Below are 26,001 nucleotides of genomic sequence, written 5' to 3'. Positions count from 1 at the left end.
AAGGCTAGCCTAAGGGCCAATTCACATGATCTTATATTTCTTTCCACATCCGTTCCGCAATTTTCCAGATGGGAGGCGAACCTATTCATTTTAATGGGGCCGCAGAAGATGCGGACAGCAAACCGTATGCTGTCAACATCCGCAAGTCTGTTCTATGGCCACACAAAAAATGGAACATGTCCTATTGTTGTCCGTTTTGCGGACAAGAATAGGCATTTCTATCATAGGGCAGGACTTACCCATCCGCAAAATGCGGAACGCACAATGCCGGTATCCATGTTTTGCGGATCTGCAATTTGCAGTCGGCAAAAACGGATACCGTCGTGTGAATGAACCCTAACTCTGGTACCTATCACATTGCATCCAATATCATGACATCACAACTTTATACAAGGTATTTAAAGAGCATGGTCTGCTGCGGCCGATCACTAGGCAGAAAGCGCTTGAGCAAAGACAATAAAGATCCTCAACATAATACATAGAAAATATACATTTTTATGAAGATCTTTAAGGAACCACAGGAAAGCTAATTTGGGGACTCTAACAGTGTGTCACTTATCTCTATCACATACAGATATGAAAGGACACCTCCAGGGCTGTCAAATTTTTATTTAAAGGGGTTGTCCTGGTTTAGAAAAACATGGTTGCTTCCTTCTAAACACAATACATATTCATCGGTTGTGTGAGGTATTGCAGCTCGGCCCCAGTGAATAAGGCTAAACTGCAATACCAAAGGCAACCTGTAGAGAGGCGTGGCACTGTTCATAGCAAACTCTATCTCTCTTAAATACATTAAAGCGGATTGGCTCAGTCATTACAACTATTATGACAGTATTCATTCCTTGTATCATCCCAAAGCTGACAGGGATCTATTACTCGCTCTCACCCGCTTTTTCCTGGCAGTACAGAGGGCTGGTAGCTACAGAAACTGATTACTGCTGTCATAAGCTCCACATTTATTATTACATTAATGGCTGCTGTGATGCCACATTGGAGCAGAGCGCGCTTTATGAAAAGGGAAGACAACGCAAGAGAAAAATGCTTAAAATGCAAACCAAAATCTACGGAAATGAGTGAAGGACCCCTGAGGGCTCATAGCAATGTCTCTGTATATAAATCCAGGCATGAAACACTTATCGCGTAACGCTTACCTTGTGCACTTTAAGCAACCCTGCGTTATCCTGTCATTTCCATTATAAATTTTCACAGTTATAGGTCTGTATGTTTTTACCGTATATATTAAAAGAGCGGCCAAAAGGGAGAAAAAAAGGAGATGCAAATACTATTCATTCTTTGTTTCCTTAAAGGCACAAGCCCTTTTTGAAAATGATGGGGGCTATGTAGATCACTTGCAGTGGCGTAGCTAGAAATGACTGGGCCCCACAGCATATTTTTGAATGGGGCCCCCCTCCCCCAGTAATTTTTTCGTAACCACTTCTTTTCATGCCGCCCCTATTCCTGTGGCTAGTAAAGATCGCTCTCTCAGACCAGGCCGGCAGCTGTTCCATCCCTTTTTTTTACGCTGTCTATACTGTTATTGTATATAATTTCATTGTGTAATACTGTTGAGGGGGCCCTGACAAAATCTTGTAGTCCTCCTTCTCCTGGATGGGCCCCTTCGGGGTCAGGGCCCCAAAGCAGCCGCTTCCCCTATAGTTACGCTCCTGATCACTTGATCATCATGAAACAGCGGATTTTCTTGCCTGGCCAGGCATTTCACCTGCAGTGGCCACTACAGGTGAAATGTAGTACTACATGGCGGCCAGTAAGATGAATGGCCACCTATGAAATCCATAGTTGGAGTCTGCCAGAATGACTCCTAGAGGGAGGTCCTGCATATGGAATTCCCCATATGATGCCTCCGAGAGATAACCCCTTTAAAAAAGACTGAGGGGTTGTCACAGTACCACTCCCCATTACTCCCCCACTAAATAGTTAAAGGGTATTCTCATCTCAGACATTTGTAGCATCTCCAGAACAGAGGTTCCCTGACACCGTCATGCTTCACCCTATTCTAATGGCTGCTGCATCCAGGCCGCAAGACCTATTAGGGTTATATGAACAGCTGAGTTCAATATGCTGCACTGGCAGAGCAAGCCTGGCTGTGAGCTGTGCGCTGCAATTGGCCAGCGCTGCAGCCTAGGAGAAGGAGACGCCCACAGGACAAGTGCAGACACCGCCTACTATAACTTAGAGAGTGAACATACCGGAGGGCATAACGGGAGAACGGAGCGGCGCCCGGGGATAATAGTAAGTGCAGTGAGATCCCCGGGAGCCGCTCTACATGTCAGCATACTTAGTTCACATTGTTTTTACAGGTGAAAGGTCCTCTTTAAACTAATAACACACAAAGAATTAAATGTTACCATGTTTTTATTGCACACACCATGTAAACATTCACAGTGCAGGTGGAAAAAGTATGTGAACCCTTGCATTTAATAACTGGTTGAACCTCCTTTGGCAGCAATAACTTCAACCAAACATTTCCTGTAGTTGCAGATCAGACGTGCACAACGGTCAGGAGTAATTCTTGACCATTCCTCTTTACAGAACTGTTTCAGTTCAGCAATATTCTTGGGATGTCTGGTGGGAATCGCTTTCTTGAGGTCATGCCACAGCATCTCAATCGGTGCACTGGCCAATCGCAGCGCACAGCTCATAGCCTGGCTATGAGCTGTGCGCTGCGATTGGCCAGCACTGCAGCAAGGGACACGCCTCCTACAAGAAATCAGTCAGAGGGAGCGCAAACACCGGAGCCTATACCGGGCAAACGGAGCGGCGCCCAGGCATACTAGTAAGTGCAGGGGGACCCCTGGGCGCCGCTCTGCCCACTGATCTAGTTAGTTTTTAGTTTATGCTGTAGTGAAAGGTCCTCTTTAAGTTCTCCTGCAAAATGTCTTGATAAACTTGGGAATTTATTTTTCCTTTGATGATAGCAATCCATCCAGGCTTTGATGCAGCAAAGCAGCCCCAAACCATGATACCCCCACAACCATACTTCACAGTTGGGATGAGGTTTTGAGGTTGGTGTGCTGTGCCTCTTTTTCTCCACACATAGTGTTGTGTGTTTCTTCCAAACAACTCAACTTTGGTTTCATCTGTCCACAGAATATTTTGCCAGTACTGCTGTGGAACATCCAGGTGCTCTTGTGCAAACTGTAAACGGGCAGCAATGTTTTTTTTGGACAGCAGTGGCTTCCTCTGTGGTATCCTCCCATGAAATCCATTCTTGTTTAGTGTTTTACGTATCGTAGATTCGCTAACACGGATGTTAGCATATGCCAGAGACTTTTGTAAGTCTTTAGCTGACACTCTAGGATTCTTCTTCACCTCATTGAGCAGTCTGCGCTGTGCTCTTGCAGTCATCTTTACAGGACGGCCACTCCTAGGGAGAGTAGCAGCAGTGCTGAACTTTCTCCATTTATTGACAATTTGTCTTATAGTGGACTGATGAACAGCAAGGCTTTTGGAGATACTTTTATAATCCTTTCCAGCTTTATGCAAGTCAACAATTCTTAATCGTAGGTCTTCTGAGAGCTCGTTCGTGTGAGGCATCATTCACATCAGGCAATGCTTCGTGTGAAAAGCAAACCCAGAACTGGGTTTTTATAGGGCAGGGCAGCTGTAACCAACACCTCCAATCTCATCTCATTGATTGGACTCCAGTTGGCTGACACCTCTCTCCAATTAGCTCTTGGAGATGTCATTAGTCTAGGGGTCCACATACTTTTTCCAACTGCACTGTGAATGTTTACATGGTATGTGCAATAAAAACATGGTAACATTTAATTATTTGTGTGTTATTAGTTTGAGCAGACTGGGATTGTCTATTGTTGTGACTTAGATGAAGATCAGATCACATTTTATGACCAATTTGTGCAGAAATCCATATCATTCTAAAGGGTTCACATACTTTTTCTTGCAACTGTAGTACACAGTGCATCAGAAAAAAATATGGAGCCGCCCTCCCCTGAGATCCAAAGGAGAAGTTCATCCTGGCATACAGAGGGCAGTACAGAACATGTAGTACCGCACTGTACTGTAAAGACAACGTTTAGACAACGAATGCAGATGTATTACCAGAGAAGTGGTTGTGTTAATTGGTTAGATCTGAGTCTGAGGCTTGTATGTTGAGTCTAGTTTAAACTGACGATGGCCCAGGAAAGACCATTGTATGTTGAAAATAAGGTATTGTGGTAATGTGTACAGTATAGTGCTGGAGGGCGTGTATATCCCACCCAGATACCTCAGCTGGATGAGATAACTGAAATCCAGAAAATTGCAGTGGTTTCAGTAAAGTGTAGTTTGCTGAGACAGGTTTGTCTAGATTCTGTTCTGGGCTGGATTTTATTTGGACTGGTGGGTAGGTTTGGTAGTGGGACCTACCAGTTCACACCCTTCCAGTACAAGTATTTCCTTTAGCTGAGGAGATCACAGATGAGGCCTGCTAAGATAATCACGGAGTGATAAAACAACCCTCTGTGTATGACTATGAGAGAGGAATTGGAAAAGGAAGCCTGAGGAGGCTCTGTGTGGTCCCAGCCAGGAGGGATGGGGGACACGAGGCTGTGTGAAAGCCTGAGTTTTGGGGGGCCAAGCGACGCCTTAGAAAAGAGGTGTTGCACAGTCAGAGTGGGGTGGACTCTTGGACCATATCCCCCCAAGGTACTGGTGTGGTCACAGCCAGGAGGCTGCTGGACCATATGGCTGAGAAAAGCCGGATCTCACCCCTTGTGTAAACGGCGCTTTAGAGGTGAGTTAGAGAGAAGACCTATGTATTAGGTAAAGCCTAGATGGGCAGGTGTTTATTTGCTATGTTTATGTTTGTATTGATGCTGAAGTGCCAAAATAAAGCACCATTTGGACTTTAACTCCGTTGTCTGAGGAGGAATCTGTCATTGTCGACCCCCTGTGAGAGAGCGATCCCTTACAGTATCTTGAGGTCATTGTATCTTGAGGGATCGCTGTATTACAAAGTTCCTGAAAGAATATTATCCTTCTCTCTATGCACCGTGATTCCTTTCTGTGTCCCCGAAGACAGACGTCTGGAGAACGTGTCAATGACAGATGCAGAATGATGTCAATAACAGTTCTATTTATTGTTCGTCGTACAGGGCCTTATATACATCCATGCATACATACAACAATAGCTGAGCTCTCATTACAATAGTGCTGACTAGAAACTTTTCCTTATAAAGACAGTAGGTAAATGTATACATAGTCACCCTTCAATATGAAGTCACCCAACCTCTTGTCCTTCATACAGATCACACAGCTAATTCTGTTTAACCCTTCAGTTCCCACTTAAAATAATGAACTGTCCATGTAATGTATGGAGAAGCCGGGTCCTCCAGAGAGGTAAACTCTAACTCTTTGGGAGTTGCTCTCTGCTCTGGCTTACAGGTCAAAGCCTCTTATTCTGTAGCCGATATATAATCTCGCAAATTGGCAAAACCTCCAATTCTTATAAATAGCATTACCATCCATAACAACAATCGGAACAGTTATACATATTCTATAGGTGCACATATTGTTTGAGATGTATGTGCAGTGACGCCTTCACTCCATGTTTAACAGAAGAAGTCTGAAGAGCTTACCATAACAGAAAGATCTTATGTGGGCCCCGGAAGAAAATCTAAGTTCTATTTTATGGTATAAGCAAATCTGAGGTCATATGGCGTCCAGGTCAATATATATGTCTAATGTAAAGAATAGTATGTATCTTTTGACAATAACTGCTAGGAACAGGGTCCAGAATTTACTACTTATTACCTTTAGTGAGACTGCACATCAGGGAATGTGTCCTGGATTACAGTATGCTCCACTCTACGTACCTGCATTGTCAGATTTTTATAGGACTATGCACTGCAGAGCAAATGGCCTATGTGAAAGCAAGGTGACCAGCATATGACCAGTGTAATATGGCAGCCATCAGCAGTACATCATTTTGCTTTCAATGTAGACACAGACATTACTGTCTCAATGTTTTATCTCTAAAAGATGTAGGCACAGATACTGTTGCATAACTCCCCTACCGTCCTGGATCCGGCGGGACAGTCTCAGATTTCCGTGGCTGTCCCGCGGTCCCGGTACGGGGGAGGTATGTCCCAATTTCTGGCAACTGTCCCTGCTTCCATAGGAACCAGAAACAGCCGCCCGTAATGATGAAGCAGAGAACCGTCCGTCCACTCTCTGCTCCATCATTCCTCCCCCTGTCTGCGCTCCACACTGCAAGTCTGGGCAGGGGGCGGGCTAGCCAGGAGCTCTGTGTGTCCTGCTGCTGCTGGGGAACGAGGTGGGTATCTGGAGTTTATTTATTTATTATTTTACTGCCCGTGAAAGGGGCACAGCTGGGCATATTACTGTGAGGGGGCACAGCTGGGAATATTACTGTGAAGGGGCACAGCTGGGCATACTTCTGTGAGGGGGCACAGTCCTGGGCATATTGAGGGGCACAGCTGAGCATATTACTGTGAGGGGGCACAGTCCTGGGCATATTACTTTACTGTGAGGGAACACAGCTGGCCACATTACTTTGCTGTGAGGGTGCACAGCCGGGCATATTACTGTGTGAGGGTACATAACTGGGCATATTACTCTGAGGGGGCACATAACTTGGCATATCACTGTGAGGGGGCACTGCTGGGCATATAACTGTGAGGGGGCACAGCCGGGCATATTACTGTGAGGGGGCACAGCTGGGCATATTACTGTGAGGGGGCACAGCTGGGCATATTACTGTGAGGGGGCACAGCTGGGCATACTACTGTGAGGGGGCACAGCTGGGCATACTACTGTGAGGGGGCACATATCTGGGCATACTACTGTGAGGGGGCACATATCTGGGCATACTACTGTGAGGGGGCACATATCTGGGCATCGCTACTGTAAGGGGGCACATATCTGGGCATCGCTAATGTGAGGGGGCACATATCAGGGCATCGTTACTGTGAGGGGCACATATCTGAGCATTGCTACTGTGAGGGGCACATATCTGGGCATAACTACTGTGAAGGAGGCATAATGCTGGCATAACTACTGTGTGGTGGCATAAAGGGGGAATAATTACTATGTGGGGGCATTTAGGGGACTGGATGGGATTAGGTGTTTACTCATGTTTTGGGGCGGTGTTAGAGGCGTGGCCTAGAGCAGAAAAAATATGCTCCCCACATACTGTCCTTCTTCCTTTTTTTCAAAAGTTGGGAGGTATGCTGTTGACTGCTAGTCTCTCTTTGACAATGATGTTGACCCAGACAGTAAGTACTACCTCCCTTGCCTCTCACTATAAATGATGTAGGGTCATATAGTGTTGCTTTCTTGTCTTTCTCTGTAAAGGATGTAGACAGATAGTACTGCCTCCCCATGTTCCATGAAGATTCATGCAGGCACAGATAATTCTGCCTCACCACCTTTCTGTGTAAATTATGTAGGTACAGGTAATACAGTCTCTCTGTACTGCAGTATAAGTGATATAAGATTAGATAGCACTGTCTCCATGTCTTTCTCTCCCTGAAAATGATATACAGAGACAGAACTGCCTCCCTGTCTCTACCTGTAAATGATGTTGGTACAGATAGTACGGTCTCCTTGCCTCTACCTGTAAATGATGTAGGTACAGATACTGTAGTACTGCCTCCCTGTCTCTATCTGTAAATGATGTTGGTACAGATAGTACGGTCTCCCTGTCTCTACCTGTAAATGATGTGGGTACAGATAGTACTGCCTCCCTGTCTCTATCTGTAAATGATGTACAGTAGGCACAGATAGTACAGTCTACCAGTCTCTACCTGTAAATCATGTAGGTACAGATGGTACTGCCTGCCTGTCTCTACCTGTAAATAATGTAGACACAGATAGTACTGCCTCCCTTTAAATAACATAGGTACAATCTTTATAAATGATGTAGACTCCGATAGTACTACCTCCTCTCCCTATAAATACTGTCTTCTTGTATCGCCTTCATTCTATCTTTCCCTGTAAATAATGTAGGTTCAGGCGGTACTGCCTCCCTGTAAATTATCTAAGCACAGCTAGCACTGTATCCCTGTAGATAATTTAGGTTCAGAAAGTCTGACCCTTTTTGGGAATCATGGTCATTCAGACAGCACTAATTAATAAAACAGCTTCCTGACAGTGAGAATAAAACATGGCTGCTCAGAACTGAAAAGTCAGTCTAGTTCTTCTTATTTACAGTACAACATGTAACTGAATTGGCAGCATTACAGGTGGAGTTTTCCTTTAAGAAGCCCAGGTGCAGGTCTGGCACCTATGTCTTGAGTAATACTAATAATAACATTAGGTGTTAAGTCGACAGTGAAACTATTTTTAATAATCAGATGCCAGCATAGCTCACGCGGACTGAATTGATGTATCATGCATTCTTAATTGCAGTCTCACTTTTCAGATTTTAATCATATGTTTAATATCATTACAATTACAGGGTTTGAAAGAAAAAAGATATATATTCTTCTGTCACTCCAGCTGTAGGTAGTCACAACATCAATTTGCTTGAAATGTGTGTTGCCATGACAATGATCTCAGATTTAAAGTCCCGAGTACTTCACCATATACACAATTAAAATTATTGAACACAGGGATTTTTAATATCTTACTTTACTATTCCATCCTTAAAGGGAACCTGTCACCTGGATTCTGGGTATAGAGCTGAGGACATGGGTTGCTAGATGGCCGCTAGCACATCCACAATACCCAGTCCCCATAGCTCTGTGTGCTTTTATTGTGTAAAAAAAACCGATTTGATACATATGCAAATTAACCTGAGATGAGTCAGAGCTTGAAAATATGACTCTTCTCCGGTCACACAAGTAAGATATGACTCTTTTATGTTAATTTGCATAAAAGGCGGGAAGTACAACAATGCATAATACTTACTGAATTCATCTTTAAATGAAACTAAAAGTGTAATTTATATGTTTAGGGTAACACAATGAACATTTGGAAACTCTCAGTGAGGGTAGCATAGTAGAGGTGACAGGTTCCCTTTAAAGGGAGTTTGTCAGTACTGCTGACGATGCTAAACCACCGACAGTACTAGGCAGTACTAGTGTAGTTTTCCTCATCAGGAGTAGTGTGAATATGAAGTTTTATTCCATCAAATACTTCTCTCTCAAATGCCCAGGGAGGTGCTTTACTGTGACATACTCTCAGCATTGAGCTGCTTCACAGCCCCTCCTCTTTCCTTTGAGTGGTGGCAGATGCTACCTGGTTGGATGCTACAACTGTCACTCAGAGCCGAGGGGAGTGACTGTGAAGAAGCTCAATGTAGAGAGCACTTCACAGTAAAGTACCTCCCTGGGCATTTGAGAGAGAAGTATTTGATAGAATAAAACTTCATATTAACACTACTCCTGATGAGGAAAGCGCCACAAAAATATGAGTGCTCTACATTGGGCACTTGAAAGGGCAGAATTTTGTAGAATAAAACGTCATACTCTTACTACCTCTGATGAGAAAAACTCTGCAAAAGGTATCTTTGTACTGCTCTCTCCAGCTCTTAACTAATGTTTTCAACATGGTCAAAACTGCTGACAGACTACCTTTAAATGTTCTCAGTCGTAAATTATACAATTACCTGGCCTGTATTCAGTGGGTGAGATAATGGCTCAACAGGCAGAAAGGCTAATAGGATATACAGTATTTCATGGAAGACATAAATATGCAACGTAAACTCATATAATGTAATGAGAATATGCCATGAAAATAAGAAAGCAAATCACAGTAATGATACTGAGGTCATCCTTGGGAACATTAGTAAAGTAATTTTCACTATAGAGCTGTGCTTTCCAACCTGTAGCTTTCTGGCTGTTTGGGAAAACTACAACTCTCAACAGAGCCAATGGGCCACCAGTTGGAATCTGTTAAATGAAATGAGTCACCAATTTTTTTCTCTGCCAGCTAAAACCAGATAGCAATAAATATCCTTTTTTAAAATCTGATTTTATTCTCTGATTGCAGATTTCTTTATTCTACTTCCTGAACATGATTATGGGGGCGGCCATCTTGCCTGAGCTGTTCTTAACTGCATTTAGAAAGCATTAAGAAAATTGCTTTACGACAGCCATGTGGTTCATAGTCACAATGGTCAGGAGGGGACCTCATTGACTCCTATGGGAGAGTTTTCTAGACATTCTCTATGACCTGTGCAGTGGTCATTGTACAAGGAAAGAATAGATACGATGTGACAATCACCTATTGTGAATGGTGGATCCTCCTATCTGTCATTCCAATCCTGCCTGTAATGATATAACATGTTATCACCTCTGTGTATAGATAAGCAGGTAACTGCAATAAAGTGATCTGTACAGACCAAGAAGTGGCGCCTACTATTAGATTTAGTGGCCAGTACAAAAACTGCAGGATTTTATGGGTTTTGTTTAAATTTTGTGACATATTAAAAATAACACCACCAGAAATTGTTAAAAAATATGTTAAATATAAAAACATGATTTAAACAATAGGTCATTTTCTGATGACACATTTACTTTAACCCGTAGGATAACAGCACCGTACATGTACGGATTTTCAGGAAGCGACTTAAGTCCCAGCAGGAGCTGTGCCCGCTCATTTAGCAGCAGGGGCCCCACTGTGAAGACACCGATGCTGGCGTATTAAGACCTTGTATGCCACGGTCAAAGCTGACCGTGGCATGCACAGAGTTTGTGGAGGATATGGGCACCCTACCCCACTCCATCGGCTACCCGCTCTGCAGTGACAGGAACGTTATGGCTGTAACAGCAGCCCCATGCCTTACACAGGCCTTACACAGGCATCAGGGCTTGCCTCCTACGGGAGCTTACGAGATCTAGCCCCCAGGCTGGGTCTCATAGGCAGGCTATCAGTGTAATTAATACACAATGTATTGTAATGCATTGTAGAGGGGATACGACCCCCAAAAGTTTAGGTCCTACAGTGGGACAAAAATAAAAAGTTTAAAAAAATGCCCCTTTCCCATAACAGACATATAACATTTAAAAAAATAGAAAAATAAAAATAAATGAAAAAAAAAGAAGAAAACCAAACATATTGGGTATAGCTGCATCCGTAACGACTGGCTCTGTAAAAATATCACATAATTAACCCTGTCAAGTGAACGCCGTAAAAAAAAGTAAAAAAAAATGTGGCAAAACATTTTTGGGTCACCCTGCCTCACAAAAAGTGTAGTACCAAGAGATCAAAAAGTCATCAAAAAGAGCCCTTACATAAGACAATTGCCCGAAAAAAAATGTAAAAATAGCTTTTGGAAAACAAGATTTTTTAAATTTTCAAAAATGCTTTTACTGTGTAAAAAATAAAAAATTGTGATATTTGGTATGGTCACATCTGTAATGACCTGCTCTATAAAAAAAACAATAACACATGATCTATCCCGTAAAAAAAAAAAAAAAAGTGCCAGAACACCAATTTTCGGGTTACCTTGCCTCACAAAAAGCGTAATATTGAGAGATTAAAAATCATATGTACCCCAAAATAATACCAATAAAACTGTCACCTTATCCTGTAGTTTCCAAAAAGGGGTCACTTTTTGGGAGTTTCAACTGTAATGCATCAGGGGGTCTTTGAAGGAGACTTGGCAACTAAAAATTATCCCAGTGAAATCTGCCCTCCAAAAACCACACGGCGCTCCTTTTACTTCTGAGCCCTGCTGTGCGCCCATACAGCAGTTTATGACAACACATGGGGTGTTTCTGTAAACTGCAGAATCTGGGTAATAATATTTGTTTGGCTGTTAAGCATTGCTGTGTTAGAGGAAAAATGTATTAAAATGGAAAATCTGAAGAAAAAAAAAGTGAAATTTAGAAATTTCACCTACATTTTCCTTTAATTCTCGTGGAACACCTAAAGGGTTAACGATGTTTGTAAAATCAGTTTTGAATAACTGTAGTTTCTAAAATGGGGTCATTTATGGGTGGTTTCTACTATATATGCCCCACAAAGTGACTTCATAACTGAACGGATACTTAAAAAAGTGGGTTCTAAAAATGTTCTTAAAAATTTTAAGAATTGCTTCTAAAATTCTAAACCTTCTAACGTCCCCAAAAAAATTAATATCATTTACAAAATAATTCCAACATAAAGTAGACATATGGGAAATGTAAAGTAATACCTATTTATAAGGTATTACTATCTGCCTTAAAAGCAGAGAAATTAAAATTTCAACTGCTAACCTTTCAAAATTTTCAGTAAATTTTGGATTTTTTTATAAATAAAGGTAAAACATATTGACTCAAATGTATCACTAACAGGAAGTAAAATGTGTCACGAGAAAACCATCTCAGAATGACTTGGATTAGTAAAAGCATTCCACATAAAATGACAAGTCAGATTTGCAAAAAAACAAGAAACAGGGCAAGAAACTGTTGAGGCTGGGAGTGTCCTCATGGGTGGTCCTTAGGCTCCTCCTCTCTACAGGCACAGCAATGAAAGGGAAAATATGTGCACTCGGTGGTGCACAAGAGCCAGATTCTCCTGTCTTGGGATGAGATGATGGTTGATGTAGGGGAAAGAACTAGAACCACAGAAACAATCATAATGTGACTAACACTTGTCCATGAATGAAAGTTCCAGAAATAAGGACTGAGATGTTGAATTAGGGTTAGAACTAGCCTTCTTCTAACTAAATGTAGACATATGCTTTAGAGGGAATCCTGGTGTTGTTAAGAAGAGTGATGAAGAAAATGATGAATGATGATGGCAGCAATGCTCAATCCTTTTCCAAAAATGAAGCTTTATTCCGATTATCAGGCCCAGATACTGCAAGGTTTTAGCTCTTATAATGAATGAACCTGCTTATACGCAGAATGATGTCACCTCAGTTCATTCATCTCAGTTCATTCACCCCTAACCTTACTTCAGTCTTCCTTCTTAAATACAATTTTACCCATTGGCTTGTTGAGAACATCTAATTGGCTAGTACAAAATTTCGTATATAATACATACAGTATGTAAAAATATATAATATACCAATACTTGGTACTACCCAGACGACTACAATTAATTTATTGGGGAGATATATAAATGTCACTGCGCCTTTTAAGTGTCTTGATTTGCACCAGAATTCGTGGTGCACGCTTCCTGTGCCAAATATATGAAGTGTATGCGCCAGAATTTTGATTTATTTACATGCTAGAAACAAAGTTTTTTTTTTTAGACAACTTTTGCACCATCATTTTGCCTAGTCCTATTTTGCGCCTTGATTTGTTGCAGTTTTTGGTGCATCTTTTGGACAAAAACTATACCAGCTCCAAGGTGGTGTAAAAAGTGGTATAACGATAGTATAAAACACTACTGTGTCGCATCTTCCCTTCACCATTTTTTAAAACAACATCACAGATTTGGACACAGAAAGCAATCCTAATCGTAAATCTGGTACAAACTGAAAATAGTGCAGGCACAATATTTTGGTCTAAAATAGACCCATCTTAACCCCTTCCCGACCACCGATATACAGTACAGACCAAAAGTTTGAAAACACCTTCTCATTCAAAGAGTTTTCTTTATTTTCATGACTATGAAAATTGTAGATTCACACTGAAGGCATCAAAACTATGAATTAACACATGTGGAATTATATACATAACAAAAAAGTGTGAAACAACTGAAAATATGTCATATTCTAGGTTCTTCAAAGTAGCCACCTTTTGCTTTGATTACTGCTTTGCACACTCTTGGCATTCTCTTGATGAGCTTCAAGAGATAGTCACCTGAAATGGTTTTCACTTCACAGGTGTGCCCTGTCAGGTTTAATAAGTGGGATTTCTTGCCTTATAAATGGGGTTGGGACCATCAGTTGCGTTGTGGAGAAGTCAGGTGGATACACAGCTGATAGTCCTACTGAATAGACTGTTCGAATTTGTATTATGGAAAGAAAAATGCAGCTAAGTAAAGAAAAACGAGTGGCCATCCTTACTTTAAGAAATGACGGTCAGTCAGTCTGAAAAATTGGGAAAACTTTGAAAGTGTCCCCAAGTGCAGTCACAAAAACCATCAAGCGCTACAAAGAAACTGGCTCACATGCGGACCGCCCCAGGAAAGGAAGACCAAGAGTCACCTCTGCTGCGGAGGATAAGTTCATCCGAGTCACCAGCCTCAGAAATCGCAGGTTAACAGCAGCTCAGATTAGAGACCAGGTCAATGCCACACAGAGTTCTAGCAGCAGACACATCTCTAGAACAACTGTTAAGAGGAGACTGTGTGAATCAGGCCTTCATGGTAGAATATCTGCTAGGAAACCACTGCTAAGGACAGGCAACAAGCAGAAGAGACTTGTTTGGGCTAAAGAACACAAGGAATGGACATTAGACCAGTGGAAATCTGTGCTTTGGTCTGATGAGTCCAAATTTGAGATCTTTGGTTCCAACCACTGTGTCTTTGTGCGGATGGACTCTACATGCCTGGTTCCCACCGTGAAGCATGGAGGAGGAGGTGTGATGGTTTTGGGGGTGCTTTGCTAGTGACACTGTTGGAGATTTATTCAAAATTGAAGGCATACTGAACCAGCATGGCTACCACAGCATCTTGCAGCGGCATGCTATTCCATCCGGTTTGCATTTAGTTGGACCATCATTTATTTTTCAACAGGACAATGACCCCAAACACACCTCCAGGCTGTGTAAGGGCTATTTGACCATGAAGGAGAGTGATGGGGTGCTGCGCCAGATGACCTGGCCTCCACAGTCACCGGACCTGAACCCAATCGAGATGGTTTGGGGTGAGCTGGACCGCAGAGTGAAGGCAAAAGGGCCAACAAGTGCTAAGCATCTCTGGGAACTCCTTCAAGACTGTTGGAAGACCATTTCAGGTGACTACCTCTTGAAGCTCATCAAGAGAGTGTGCAAAGCAGTAATCAAAGCAAAAGGTGGCTACTTTGAAGAACCTAGAATACGACATATTTTCAGTTGTTTCACACTTTTTTGTTATGTATATAATTCCACATGTGTTAATTCATAGTTTTGATGCCTTCAGTGTGAATCTACAATTTTCATAGTCATGAAAATAAAGAAAACTCTTTGAATGAGAAGGTGTGTCCAAACTTTTGGTCTGTACTGTATATGTACAGAAATAGGCAAGTTTTAAAGATGCCGCCCACTTATGAGTGCCTGCTGTTTTAAACAGAAGACATCTGGGGCTAATGTCTACGATCGACAATAATGTTGATTGCACACATTTAACCTTTCAGATGGCATGGTCAAATCGTGGGAGCTCCTGGGTGTGCAATGGTTCCCCCTAGTGGTGATCAGGGTTGCTGGATCGTGCGTACGGCAGCCTCGGTCCTCCTACATGATCTGAGGCTGCCGCAGATAGGTTCCTATGGAGACACTGCCTATGTGTCAGCATATCCATAATACAGAAAGCACTACAGACCCAAAGTAAAACCGTCATATCTGTAACCAGAAATTCACAATCTATGGTCTTTACAGCAGCCAAGTAAAAAGCTCTGTGTCCATATATAGAATGAAGCAGCTCTTTCACCCTATCTCAGCTGGAAGTCCCAGCATGATCTCAATCACACATTTGCAGGTAAATCAGCTGCATTTATCAAATTCCTGATCTTGTGATGAGTGCATGGCTTTGAAAGTTTTTTGGGCTTAATATTTGTAAAAATTTTACCTTACAGCTAATCATAAATGGGCGTCTCATCTGCAGTGCATGTACAGTAAATAACACACGTAGAGGCAGGCGTAAGACAGTTCTTGACAACAGTGAGGACCGGCTATCTTACAAGTATACACACAATCACCATTCTACTTGCACCTTCAGGATCACTAAGGATAAGTGGCACTTACTGTGCTCATGAAGCAATGAGAGCAAAGAAATTAATTTGACGATACACATACTGCTTGAAGATTCAGACGGCATAGCTCCTCATAGAACACCAAGTCATTTTTGGTGTTTTCTGCTGTCACATTTATGAGAGATGTCTTAATAGAGTCGCCACCAAACTGTGACTCTACCGGCTATAAAGATCTTTTATGTGAGGTGTTTTGCTATCAAGGTCACATTCAGCTTTGTGGCCGTTAATAATGTCCAGATGTGGACGACGTGATCTTGCCTGGCTTCACGTGTTAACGGAGCAAAATTTACATTACAGTAATACAACAATTACAGTAAACCGGCTATCCTGGTGTGCCTGGTGTCAAGATACTGCTGGCTACATCTGTATAAAAGAAATGATTGTATTTCCAGTTACCAGACTTAACTACTAGGCTACGTCTACATGGCTCTTTTGGCAAGGACAGCTGTCACACGACCAAAGATGGCAGTGTAGTGGGGCTGCCATAGGAATGGGTCACAGAGCAACTCGCACATTTGCTGTGATCGCGACACATGAATTGTAAAAATTCCAACAATGCTGGATTTATTGCAATTTGCGTGTTACAGCAAATGTGCAAGTCAAAGTGCGACCCGTTCATTTCTATGCTGCGATCTTTGGTAGCGCCAAAATCACTGTGTAGATGTACACTTAAGAGTCCGTGATTCTAATGATGGGAGTGATCACCCAGATCATGTTGGTCAAATTGAAAGATCTCAGAAACAAAACAAAAAATGTGTTGAACAATAGGAGTGGAGTATCATGTGGAGCAGGGTATCATATGCAGAGGTGGGGATCCTTAGTGGCTCTAAAGGGTCAGCACTAGCATAATTGGACAGTGGAAACCAAGAGAACCTCGGCATTCACTGCTTGTTCAGTGTCTGCACAATGTTTGCACTGATGATCTGAATTTTCTGAAGTAACATATTTAGACCAGGCCCTGTATAGTATAATGACGTAGGAAAGAAACTGCACTAGCATTAGCTCAGCTAATCTGATAAGGCATTGTGAGTTGACTTCTAATGACAACCAGAGGAATAGTGAGTGCAGCTCTGGAGTATAATACAGTCTGTAACTCAGGATCCATACAGGATATGTAATGTAATATACAGTGGATATAAAAAGTCTACACACCCCTGTTAAAATTTCAGGTTTCTGTGATGTAAAAAAATAAGACAAAGATAAATCATTTCAGAACTTTTTCCACCTTTAATGTGACCCATAAACTGTACAACTCAATTGAAAAACAAACTGAAATTTTTTAGGTTGAGGGAAGAAAAAATATAAAAATAAAATAATATGGTTGCATAAGTGTGCACACCCTTAAACTAATACTTTGTTGACGCACCTTTTGATTTTATTACAGCACTCAGTCTTTTTGGGTATGAGTCTATCAGCATGGCACATTTTGACTTGGCAAGATTTGCCCACTCTTCTTTGCAAAAAGCTCCTGTGCACAGCCCTCTTCAGATCACCCCACAGATTTTCAATCGGATTCAGGTCTGGGCTATGGCTGGACCATTCCAGAACTTTAATCTTCTTCTGGTGAAGCCATTCCTTTGTTGATTTGGATGTATGCTTTGGGTCGTTGTCATGCTGAAAGATGACGTTCCTCTTCATGTTCAGCTTTCCAGCTGAAGCCTGAAGGTTTTGTGCCAATATTGACTGGTATTTGGAACTGTTCATAATTCCCTCTAGCTTAACTAAGGCCCCAGTTCCACCTGAAGAAACACAGCCCCTTGGCATGATGCTGCCACCACCATGCTTCACTGTGGGTATGGTGTTCTTTTGGTGATGTGCAGTGTTGTTTTTGCACCAAACATATCTTTTGGAATTATGGCCAAAAAGTTCAACCTTGGTTTCTTTCATCAGACCATCACACCTTTTCCCACATGCTTTTGGGAGACTTCAGATTTGTTTTTACAAAATGTAGCCTGGCTTGGATGTTTTTCTTCGTAAGAAAAAGCTTTCGTCTTGCCACTCTACCCCACAGCCCAGACATATGAAGAATACGGGAGATTGTTGTCACATGTACCACACAGCCAATACTTCCAAGATATTCCTGCAGCTCCTTTAATGTTGCTGTAGGCCTCTTGGTAGCCTCCCAGACCAGTTTTCTGCTCGTCTTTTCAGCAATTTTGGAGGGACGTCCAGTTCTTGGTAATGTCACTGTTGTGCCATATTTTCTCCACTTGATGATGACTTCACTGTGTTCCATGGTACATCTAATGCCTTAGAAATTATTTTGTACCCTTCTCCTGACTGATACCTTTTAACAATGAGATCCCTCTGATGCTTTGGAAGCTCTCTGTGGACCATGGCTTTTGCTGTGGGATGCAACTAAGAACATTTCAGGAAAGACCAACTAGAGCAGCTGAACTTTATTTGGGGTTAATCAGAGGCATTTAAATGATGGCAGGTGTATGCTGACTCCTATTTAACATGATTTTGAATGTGATTGCTTAATTCTGAACACACTACATCCCCAGTTCTGAAATGATTTATCTTTGTCTCATTTTTTTACATCACAGAAACCTGCCATTTTAACGGATGTGTAGACTTTTTATATCCACTGTATGTACACAGTGACTCCACCAGCAGTATAGTGAGTGCAGCTCTGGAGTATAATACAGGATGTAACTTAGGATCAGTGTAGGATAAGTAACGTAATATATCTACACTGTGACTGAAAGGGGTTGTCCGACTTTCATGCTCCAATGCTCTCCCTTGCCCTGTATCGCCCTGCCCTGTATCTTGCCCTGGATCTTGCCCTGTATTGCGCAGGGCAACAGCTTTTTTTGTTTATAATAAGATACTGCTGGGATATTTCCGGTGACATCACCGGCTCTGATTGGCGGGCTTTAGCGCTTAAGCCCGCCCATCAGAGCCAGTGACGCCACCGGGCTCACTGCTGGGCGGAAGCCTCCGCCTACCAGTCCTTATGGAGAGCCCGGTACATCACCGAAACTCCATAAAACTCCTTTGCACTGCGCGATTCAGCACAGGGCAAAGGAGAATATCGGAGCATGAAATGCTCTGATGCTCATATCAGGAGGCTGCCTGGGTAAAATGGTGGGGACAAAGGGTAAAGGATAAAGGAGATAAACAAATTGAGATAAGTACGAGGAAGAGGAAAGACAAGGGGTTACGTATACCATTTGTCTGTACATTTGGAGATTTAAGCCCCAAAATAGCACAACTTTTGAGACAGGATCGGTCGATGTATGAGAAGGGTTATCCGGATGTGATAGAGTTCAAGCAGAATACATTGATGTCATATAGACTGAATAGGAATCTGAAGGATAGATTAATCAAATCTGATATTGAATGATGAAAAAAGATAGTCAGACATGTTTCATGAAACCTAAAAAAGGAAATTTTCCATGTTTGGGATGTTGTACCTGTGGAAATACACTCACCTAAAGAATTATTAGGAACACCTGTTCTATTTCTCATTAATGCGATTATCTAGTCAACCAATCACATGGCAGTTGCTTCAATGCATGTAGGGTTTGGTCCTGGTCAAGACAATCTCCTGAACTCCAAACTGAATGTCAGAATGGGAAAGAAAGGTGATTTAAGCAATTTTGAGAGTGGTATGGTTGTTGGTGCCAGACGGGCCGGTCTGAGTATTTCACAATCTGCTCAGTTACTGGGATTTTCACGCACAACCATTTCTAGGGTTTACAAAGAATGGTGTGAAAAGGGAAAAACATCCAGTATGCGGCAGTCCTGTGGGCGAAAATGCCTTGTTGATGCTAGAGGTCAGAGGAGAATGGGCCGACTGATTCAGCTGATAGAAGAGCAACGTTGGCTGAAATAACTACTCGTTACAACGGAGGTATGCAGCAAAGCATTTGTGAAGCCACAACACGCACAACCGGATGGGCTACAACAGCAGAAGACCCCACCGGGTACCACTCATCTCCACTACAAATAGGAAAAAGAGGCTACAATTTGCACGAGCTCACCAAAATTGGACTCTTGAAGACTGGAAAAATGTTGCCTGGTCTGATGAGTCTCGATTTCTGTTGAGACATTTAAATGGTAGAGTCCGAATTTGCCGTAAACAGAATGAGAACATGTATCCATCATGCCTTGTTACCACTGTGCAGGCTGGTGGTGGTGGTGTAATGGTGTGGGGGATGTTTTCTGGGCACACTTTAGGCCCCTTAGTGCCAATTGGCCATCGTTTAAATGCCACGGGCTACCTGAGCATTGTTTCTGACCATGTCCATCCCTTCATGACCACCATGTACCCATCCTCTGATGGCTACTTCCAGCAGGATAATGCACCATGTCACAAAGCTCGAATCATTTCAAATTGGTTTCTTGAACATGACAATAAGTTCACTGTACTAAAATGGCCCCCACAGTCACCAGATCTCAACCCAATAGAGCATCTTTGGGATGTGGTGGAACGGGAGCTTCGTGCCCTGGATGTGCATCCCTCAAATCTCCATCAACTGCAAGATGCTATCCTATCAATATGGGCCAACATTTCTAAAGAATGCTATTAGCACCTTGTTGAATCAATGCCACGTAGAATTAAGGCAATTCTGAAGGGTCCAACACCGTATTAGTATGGTGTTCCTAATAATTCTTTAGGTGAGTGTATGTTAAAAGGTGATGCGTTTACCCATCCTTACAGTGGAGAGGTCTACAGGATAGAAGAGAGATACACATGTACATCGGATTAGGTGGTGTACACAATGCAGTGCCCCGGAAGCAACATTTATGTGGGAGAAACGACTATGGAGAACAGAGAGAGGATTAATAAACAGAAAAGTACAACCAGGAAAGAGGTTATGGAGTTACCAATTGAAAGAAAAGGGACAATCTGTTAACCAATTGAGATTTAGGGTTATTGGCTCATAGAGACGGTGACAGGAAAGGAGTTGAAATGGATTCATACACTGCAAGCATTACAGCCAAGAGGGCTAAACATAATGTAAGTCACCTTTAAGAGTTAAGGGATCCCTTTTTTCTTTTGTGTTTTTATGGGGGGGATTACTTTTAGGATGTTTATCACTTTTAGGTGATATGTGGAAAAGCACTGTGGATATATAATTAACACGTTTCTTCTTTGTGTTCCCTCTCTGGTTAAGGTGACCTGCAGATTGGACGTATGTCTCTACAGTGGAAAGAATTGTTATATAGGGACAGGATATATGGGTGGTATGATAAAAGATATGATGTCTCCCAAAGGTGTGAATGTGGAATCTGGAGCACACCGATGCAACCCTACCGATGGTGGGTGTCTTTCTGTAGTACCGCAATATGAGTGGTGTGTATTGTAAAAATATGAAGCCATTATACACTGGAGGAGAGTGAGAATAGACAAACTATGTGAAAAGCACACAACGTGACATGCGCAGTCTGTTAGGATTGACGTAATGTACGTGATACAAGGACATGCGCAGTGGATTAACAGAGCCGCTGAGGAGACGTACGGCAGTGGCCATCTTGCAGCTCACAGGCTCATAAATATTCCGGAGGGAACATATAAGAAGCTGTTTTATCTATGGAGGAATTTGTAATCCACATTATGCAGAAGCCTATGATTGTTTTTTGAGATGAAACAGAATAGTGAGTGCAGCTCTGGAGTATAATATATTGTGTAACTCAGGATCAGTACAGGATAAATAATGTATGTACACAGTGACTCCACCAGCAGAATAGTGAGTGAAGCTCTGGAGTATAATACAGGATATAACTCAGGAACAGTAAAGGATAAGTAATGTAATGTATATACACAGTGACTACACTAGCAGAATAGTGAGTGCAGCTCTGGAGTATAATACAGGATGTAACTTAGGATCAGTACAGGATAAGTAATATATGTACATAGTGTCTCCGCCAGCATACTGGATGATACTGGATGTAACTCCCAATCAGTACAAGGTAATGTACACAGCAACTCAACATTTTATACTGATTATATACAAATTTATCATAACTTTATTTACTATGAAAAATAGCAATGAAATAATGACAACCGGATCCACACAAGATCGGAAACTGCAGAAGAGACGTGTCTCCTACCTGTGGTTCATTATCCGGTGTATCATCATCCACTCCGGCTTTATGCCATATCGATAATACTTCTCTTCCATTTTTGCATATTCAGGGTCTTTCGTTTTCCGTTTCTCACTCTTGCCTTCCTCATCCCCTGATCCATAATCAAACGGAGGTGGATCATCCATGTCGTTCTTTCTTTGGTAATTCCGGAACATCACTGTGTGGTAAAGCTCGAGCTGACAGACAGACAGACAAGGTCATTTAATCTCCAGATTTTACTGTGTACAATCAACTTTTCTTACCTAACAGAGTTTTACACATTCAGTCCAAGCGCTGTCCACTATAATGTTGTGCTATGTGCTTCTGGCGCAGACTTCCAGCAACAGAGCTACACAGAACAGCTGATCAAAAGGGATGCATAGTGTCAGACCCCGCCGATCAGCTACTGATGGCCTATCCTGAGGATCTGAACCCGGACATATCCCCATTTTCACCACCTGACAAGAGCATCGGAGCAGTTCATGCTCCCATGTTCTCCTTTGCCCTGCGCTGAATCGCGCAGGGCAAAGGCATTTTCAGAAGATCCGGTGACGTACCGGGCTCTCCTGAAGGCTGCCAGGCGGAGGCTTCCGCCCAGCAGAGAGCCGGTGACGTCACTGTCACTGATGGACGGACTTTAGCGTTGCCCTAGACTGTAAAACGCCTAGGGCAGCGCTAAAGCCGGCCCATCAGAGCCCATGATGTCACGAACACACTGCCGGGTGAAAGAATCCATCATAATAAAAATATGCAACATGTTGCCCCATGCAGGGGTCTTTCTTAAGCGAGAAGTGATTCAATGGACAGAAGGTGGTGGTGTAAAGGTTCTGCCTTTTTCTAATACACCTAGTCTTTCAGTTACTCACCATCTTCAGGAACACTGCTTGTTGTCCGTGAACAGGAACATTCTTTTTTACATGTGAGGGAACCCATAAAGATCTTACTCCTCACAGCTAAGGGTTCATTCACACAACTGTAAGGGTTTTGCGGTCCGCAAAACACGGGCACCAGCCGTGTGCTTTCCACATTTTGCGGAATGCACAAGGCCAGCCTTATGATAGAAATGCCTATTCTTGCCCACGATTTTTTGGGGGGCTGCAGAACAGAACTACGGAGGTTGACAGCACACGGTTGAAATGAATGGTTCCGCACGCCATCCGCAAAATTGTGGAACAAGTGCAGACCCGGAAATACGGTCGTGTGAATGAACCCTTAGGTCCCTTTCAGAGGAATGTCGCGGATTAAGTCCGAATGCGTTGCGCGATTCTGCAAGCAAGTTCAGTGAGTTAGATTGCGTTCCGCTGTTCAGTTTTTTTATCACGCGCATGCAAAACACATGAATGTTTACTAACAACATCTCTTAGCAACCATCCGTGAAAATCGCATCCGCACTTGCTTGCGGATGCAATGCGTTTTTGACACAGCCCTATTCACTTCTATGGGGCCTGCGTTGCGTGAAAAAACGCAGAATATAGAACATGCTGCGATTTTCACTCAACGCAGAAGTGATGCGTGAAAAACATCGCTCATGTACACAGACCCATTGAAATGAATGAGTGCGGATTCAGTGCGGGTGCAATGCGTTCGCATCACCCTTTGCACCGGCGTGGAATACTTGCTCGTGTGAAAGGGGCCTAACAGTCTGCAACCTCTGTATCCAGTGGTTGCATATTGATAGGCCATCAATCTGAAAATTCTGGGAAACCCCTTTAAGATTCTGGATCAAAACAAGAATGTTTTAATTCACTGACATGCAGCATCTCATTCTGATATCCTGGACGGCCATATATAATGCACTTCTCAGGTTAAACTGACAGGCTTTAATACAATGGAAATTAATATATTAGTGTTTTTTTGCATTATTTTCTCACCTGTAACTCCTTCACCCATGAGCAGTGCCAATAGGAGAGTCCTGCCCACTTGACAAAAAATTCACGTTCCGGAATGCCTTCCATGGGCTTTGGAGGTGGCATCAGTGGATCGATCTCATCTGGAGGTCCTGATATGCATGTAGGGGGTTCTCTCCATACCCAATGAAGAATCCTTTGAACTTTGCCTTTTAAAGGCGGACACTATGAATAATGAAATATTAATCTATGTATCAGGGGTGTAATAGAAAAAAATAGACCACTCCTCCTGATACCGATTTTTCGCACCATAACCTAACTCATCCTATCCCTAGTAAAACAGACCAATGCTGTTCTGTTCCTTGGTCATCACAAACTGTGCAGCCTCCTCTAGGGGGAGCTCAAGAGCATACTGTCTATTTACTAAGCTAATTAAGCTCCCTCTAGTGGTGGCTGAAGGCAGCCAGCGTGTTATTATTTAACTCCATATAGGGGTTTTGGAGCTGTGAATTAGAAAATGAGAGCTCAGATCCCAATAAAGTTATACTGAAAAATTATTCACCAAGTAAAGTCACATTGTCCTCATACATCAATGTCAGCACCCTCAGTGATCAGCTATTTGCAGGACCTATGTGTGCTGTAACCAGGCACAGCTGTGTATATTGTGTAGTGGCCATGCCTGGTTAGTGCAGGCCAGTCCCACATAACTGAATGGGTATAGAGCAGCTATAGGCATGGCTAATTATATCCTCTAAGTCAAGATGTCATTTTCAAGGTAAGGTACGATTTTGTTTGACATTTATTGTAGCTATTATAGATTTCTCTTGTGGTTATCCTATCATAGTAATGTACACAGCTTGGCAATCGTGTGTTTTTCGCTCCTCAGTACCCTGTAGGGTCTATTTGCTAATATCCCTGCTAATAATGTATAATCTGCATTAAGCAGTCATATCTGGGGAATAAGAGGGTCTTTATCAGTTTCACAATTAATCAATGCCTCTTTCATATTTCCTGGTAATCTTCTCTTTAGAAAATAATCTTCAGATGCCTTCAACAAATTGGGAACAGAACATCACCAAATGTTAAAGGGGTTGGCCACTTTCTGGCTACTGTTGACCAATGTGTTTGTAAGATGACTATACGGCACTTACTAATATAGTCTTGGTTGATATTCTGCACCATGTTCTACATTTCCTAAGGTATTCTCCTTTGTTGGTAAAGTCTTTTGTGCAGTCCACACAGAGATTCTGTTCCTAAAATGGCTGCTGATGGAGGGTCATGTGACAAGGCAAATCAATTAGTCTCCTCCATTTCTCTCCACTCTGCACTTGCAATAAACATTCAACATTGCAAGAGTAGATGGCAGATGTGGTGTATTTGAATGGAGAATGCTCAGTAACTTTGGAGTTATTTCTGCCTGGTCACATGTCCCTCCATTAGCGGCCATCTTATGGACAGGTCTTCTGTGTGGACAGCGCAGAGGATTTGTGCAACAAGGGGACATGACTTAATTTTCTGTGCCATTTAAAATATTTTTCTAACATAGGTTATATTAGTAAGTGTCATATAGTGTCATTTTCTGAAGGCTTGAAAAAAAATCCACAAATTCTGTAGTGTACGAGCTTTACACAAGAGTAGAATTGTATTGTGAACACCATTATGAATAATTCAAGGCGGCAGCGATGACTTAGAAGACAGATATTGATCCACGTCTACAGAGGGGACTCTAGAATATTACCTGACTAAAGGAGCTAACAACATAAGCTTAAGATAGAGCTGGCGGGGTGGGGGGATGCGTTCCGGCATGGCGTGGGTTGTGTAACACGTCAAACCGCAGCTCCACCTCCCTTCCCTGTCCTGCGTTATGTGTGCTGGCCGGAGCTGATGCTGGAGCGCCTGGCAGGGAAGCCCCACCTGGACGCCTGGCGTCCTCTGGGACCGGACAGATGCCCCTGCTTGGTTGCCGAATGATCTCTCTCATGAGGGTGTGCGACTCATGTGGCGACTGATACCTGAAGGGTACTGAGAGAGTCGGGGGATGCTGAAGTTTCGCTGGTCTACCGGGACGTGGAGGGACGCCTGGATGAAGATAACCTTCTTTCATATATTATGGGGCTTGACGGACGGCGTGGAAGAGGCGCTGGAATGTGTGTGTTTTTCTGAAATACACTCTCTGAGGGTTAAAGGAGTGGTGAGATACCGGGGTATCGGAGTGGGGGTTCTGCTTGCCATGTTGTTTGGCCGAAGTTTAGAAAATCTATTCAA

At 42.7% G+C, this 26,001-nt stretch overlaps 1 protein-coding gene across 7 annotated transcripts in view; it reads right to left on the bottom strand.

The window, feature by feature from the left end:
* Positions 1-26,001, bottom strand: part of CHD5 (chromodomain helicase DNA binding protein 5) — a 241,244-nt gene that overhangs the window by 122,969 nt on the left and 92,274 nt on the right. For all 7 annotated transcript variants that reach the window (XM_044282149.1, XM_044282152.1, XM_044282154.1 and 4 more), the window contains exons 10-11: positions 23,761-23,961; positions 21,875-22,086 (exon numbers count right to left, since the gene is read on the bottom strand). In XM_044282149.1, coding sequence (XP_044138084.1) covers positions 21,875-22,086; positions 23,761-23,961 — 413 coding nt within the window. The remainder of the gene's footprint in view (positions 1-21,874; positions 22,087-23,760; positions 23,962-26,001) is intronic.

This window comes from Bufo gargarizans, chromosome 2 (genome assembly GCF_014858855.1).
Source record: "Bufo gargarizans isolate SCDJY-AF-19 chromosome 2, ASM1485885v1, whole genome shotgun sequence".
Taxonomy (NCBI): Eukaryota; Metazoa; Chordata; class Amphibia; order Anura; family Bufonidae; genus Bufo; species Bufo gargarizans.
The sequence above is the reverse complement of the archived record's forward strand: the minus strand, read 5'-3'. Positions and strand labels throughout refer to the sequence as shown.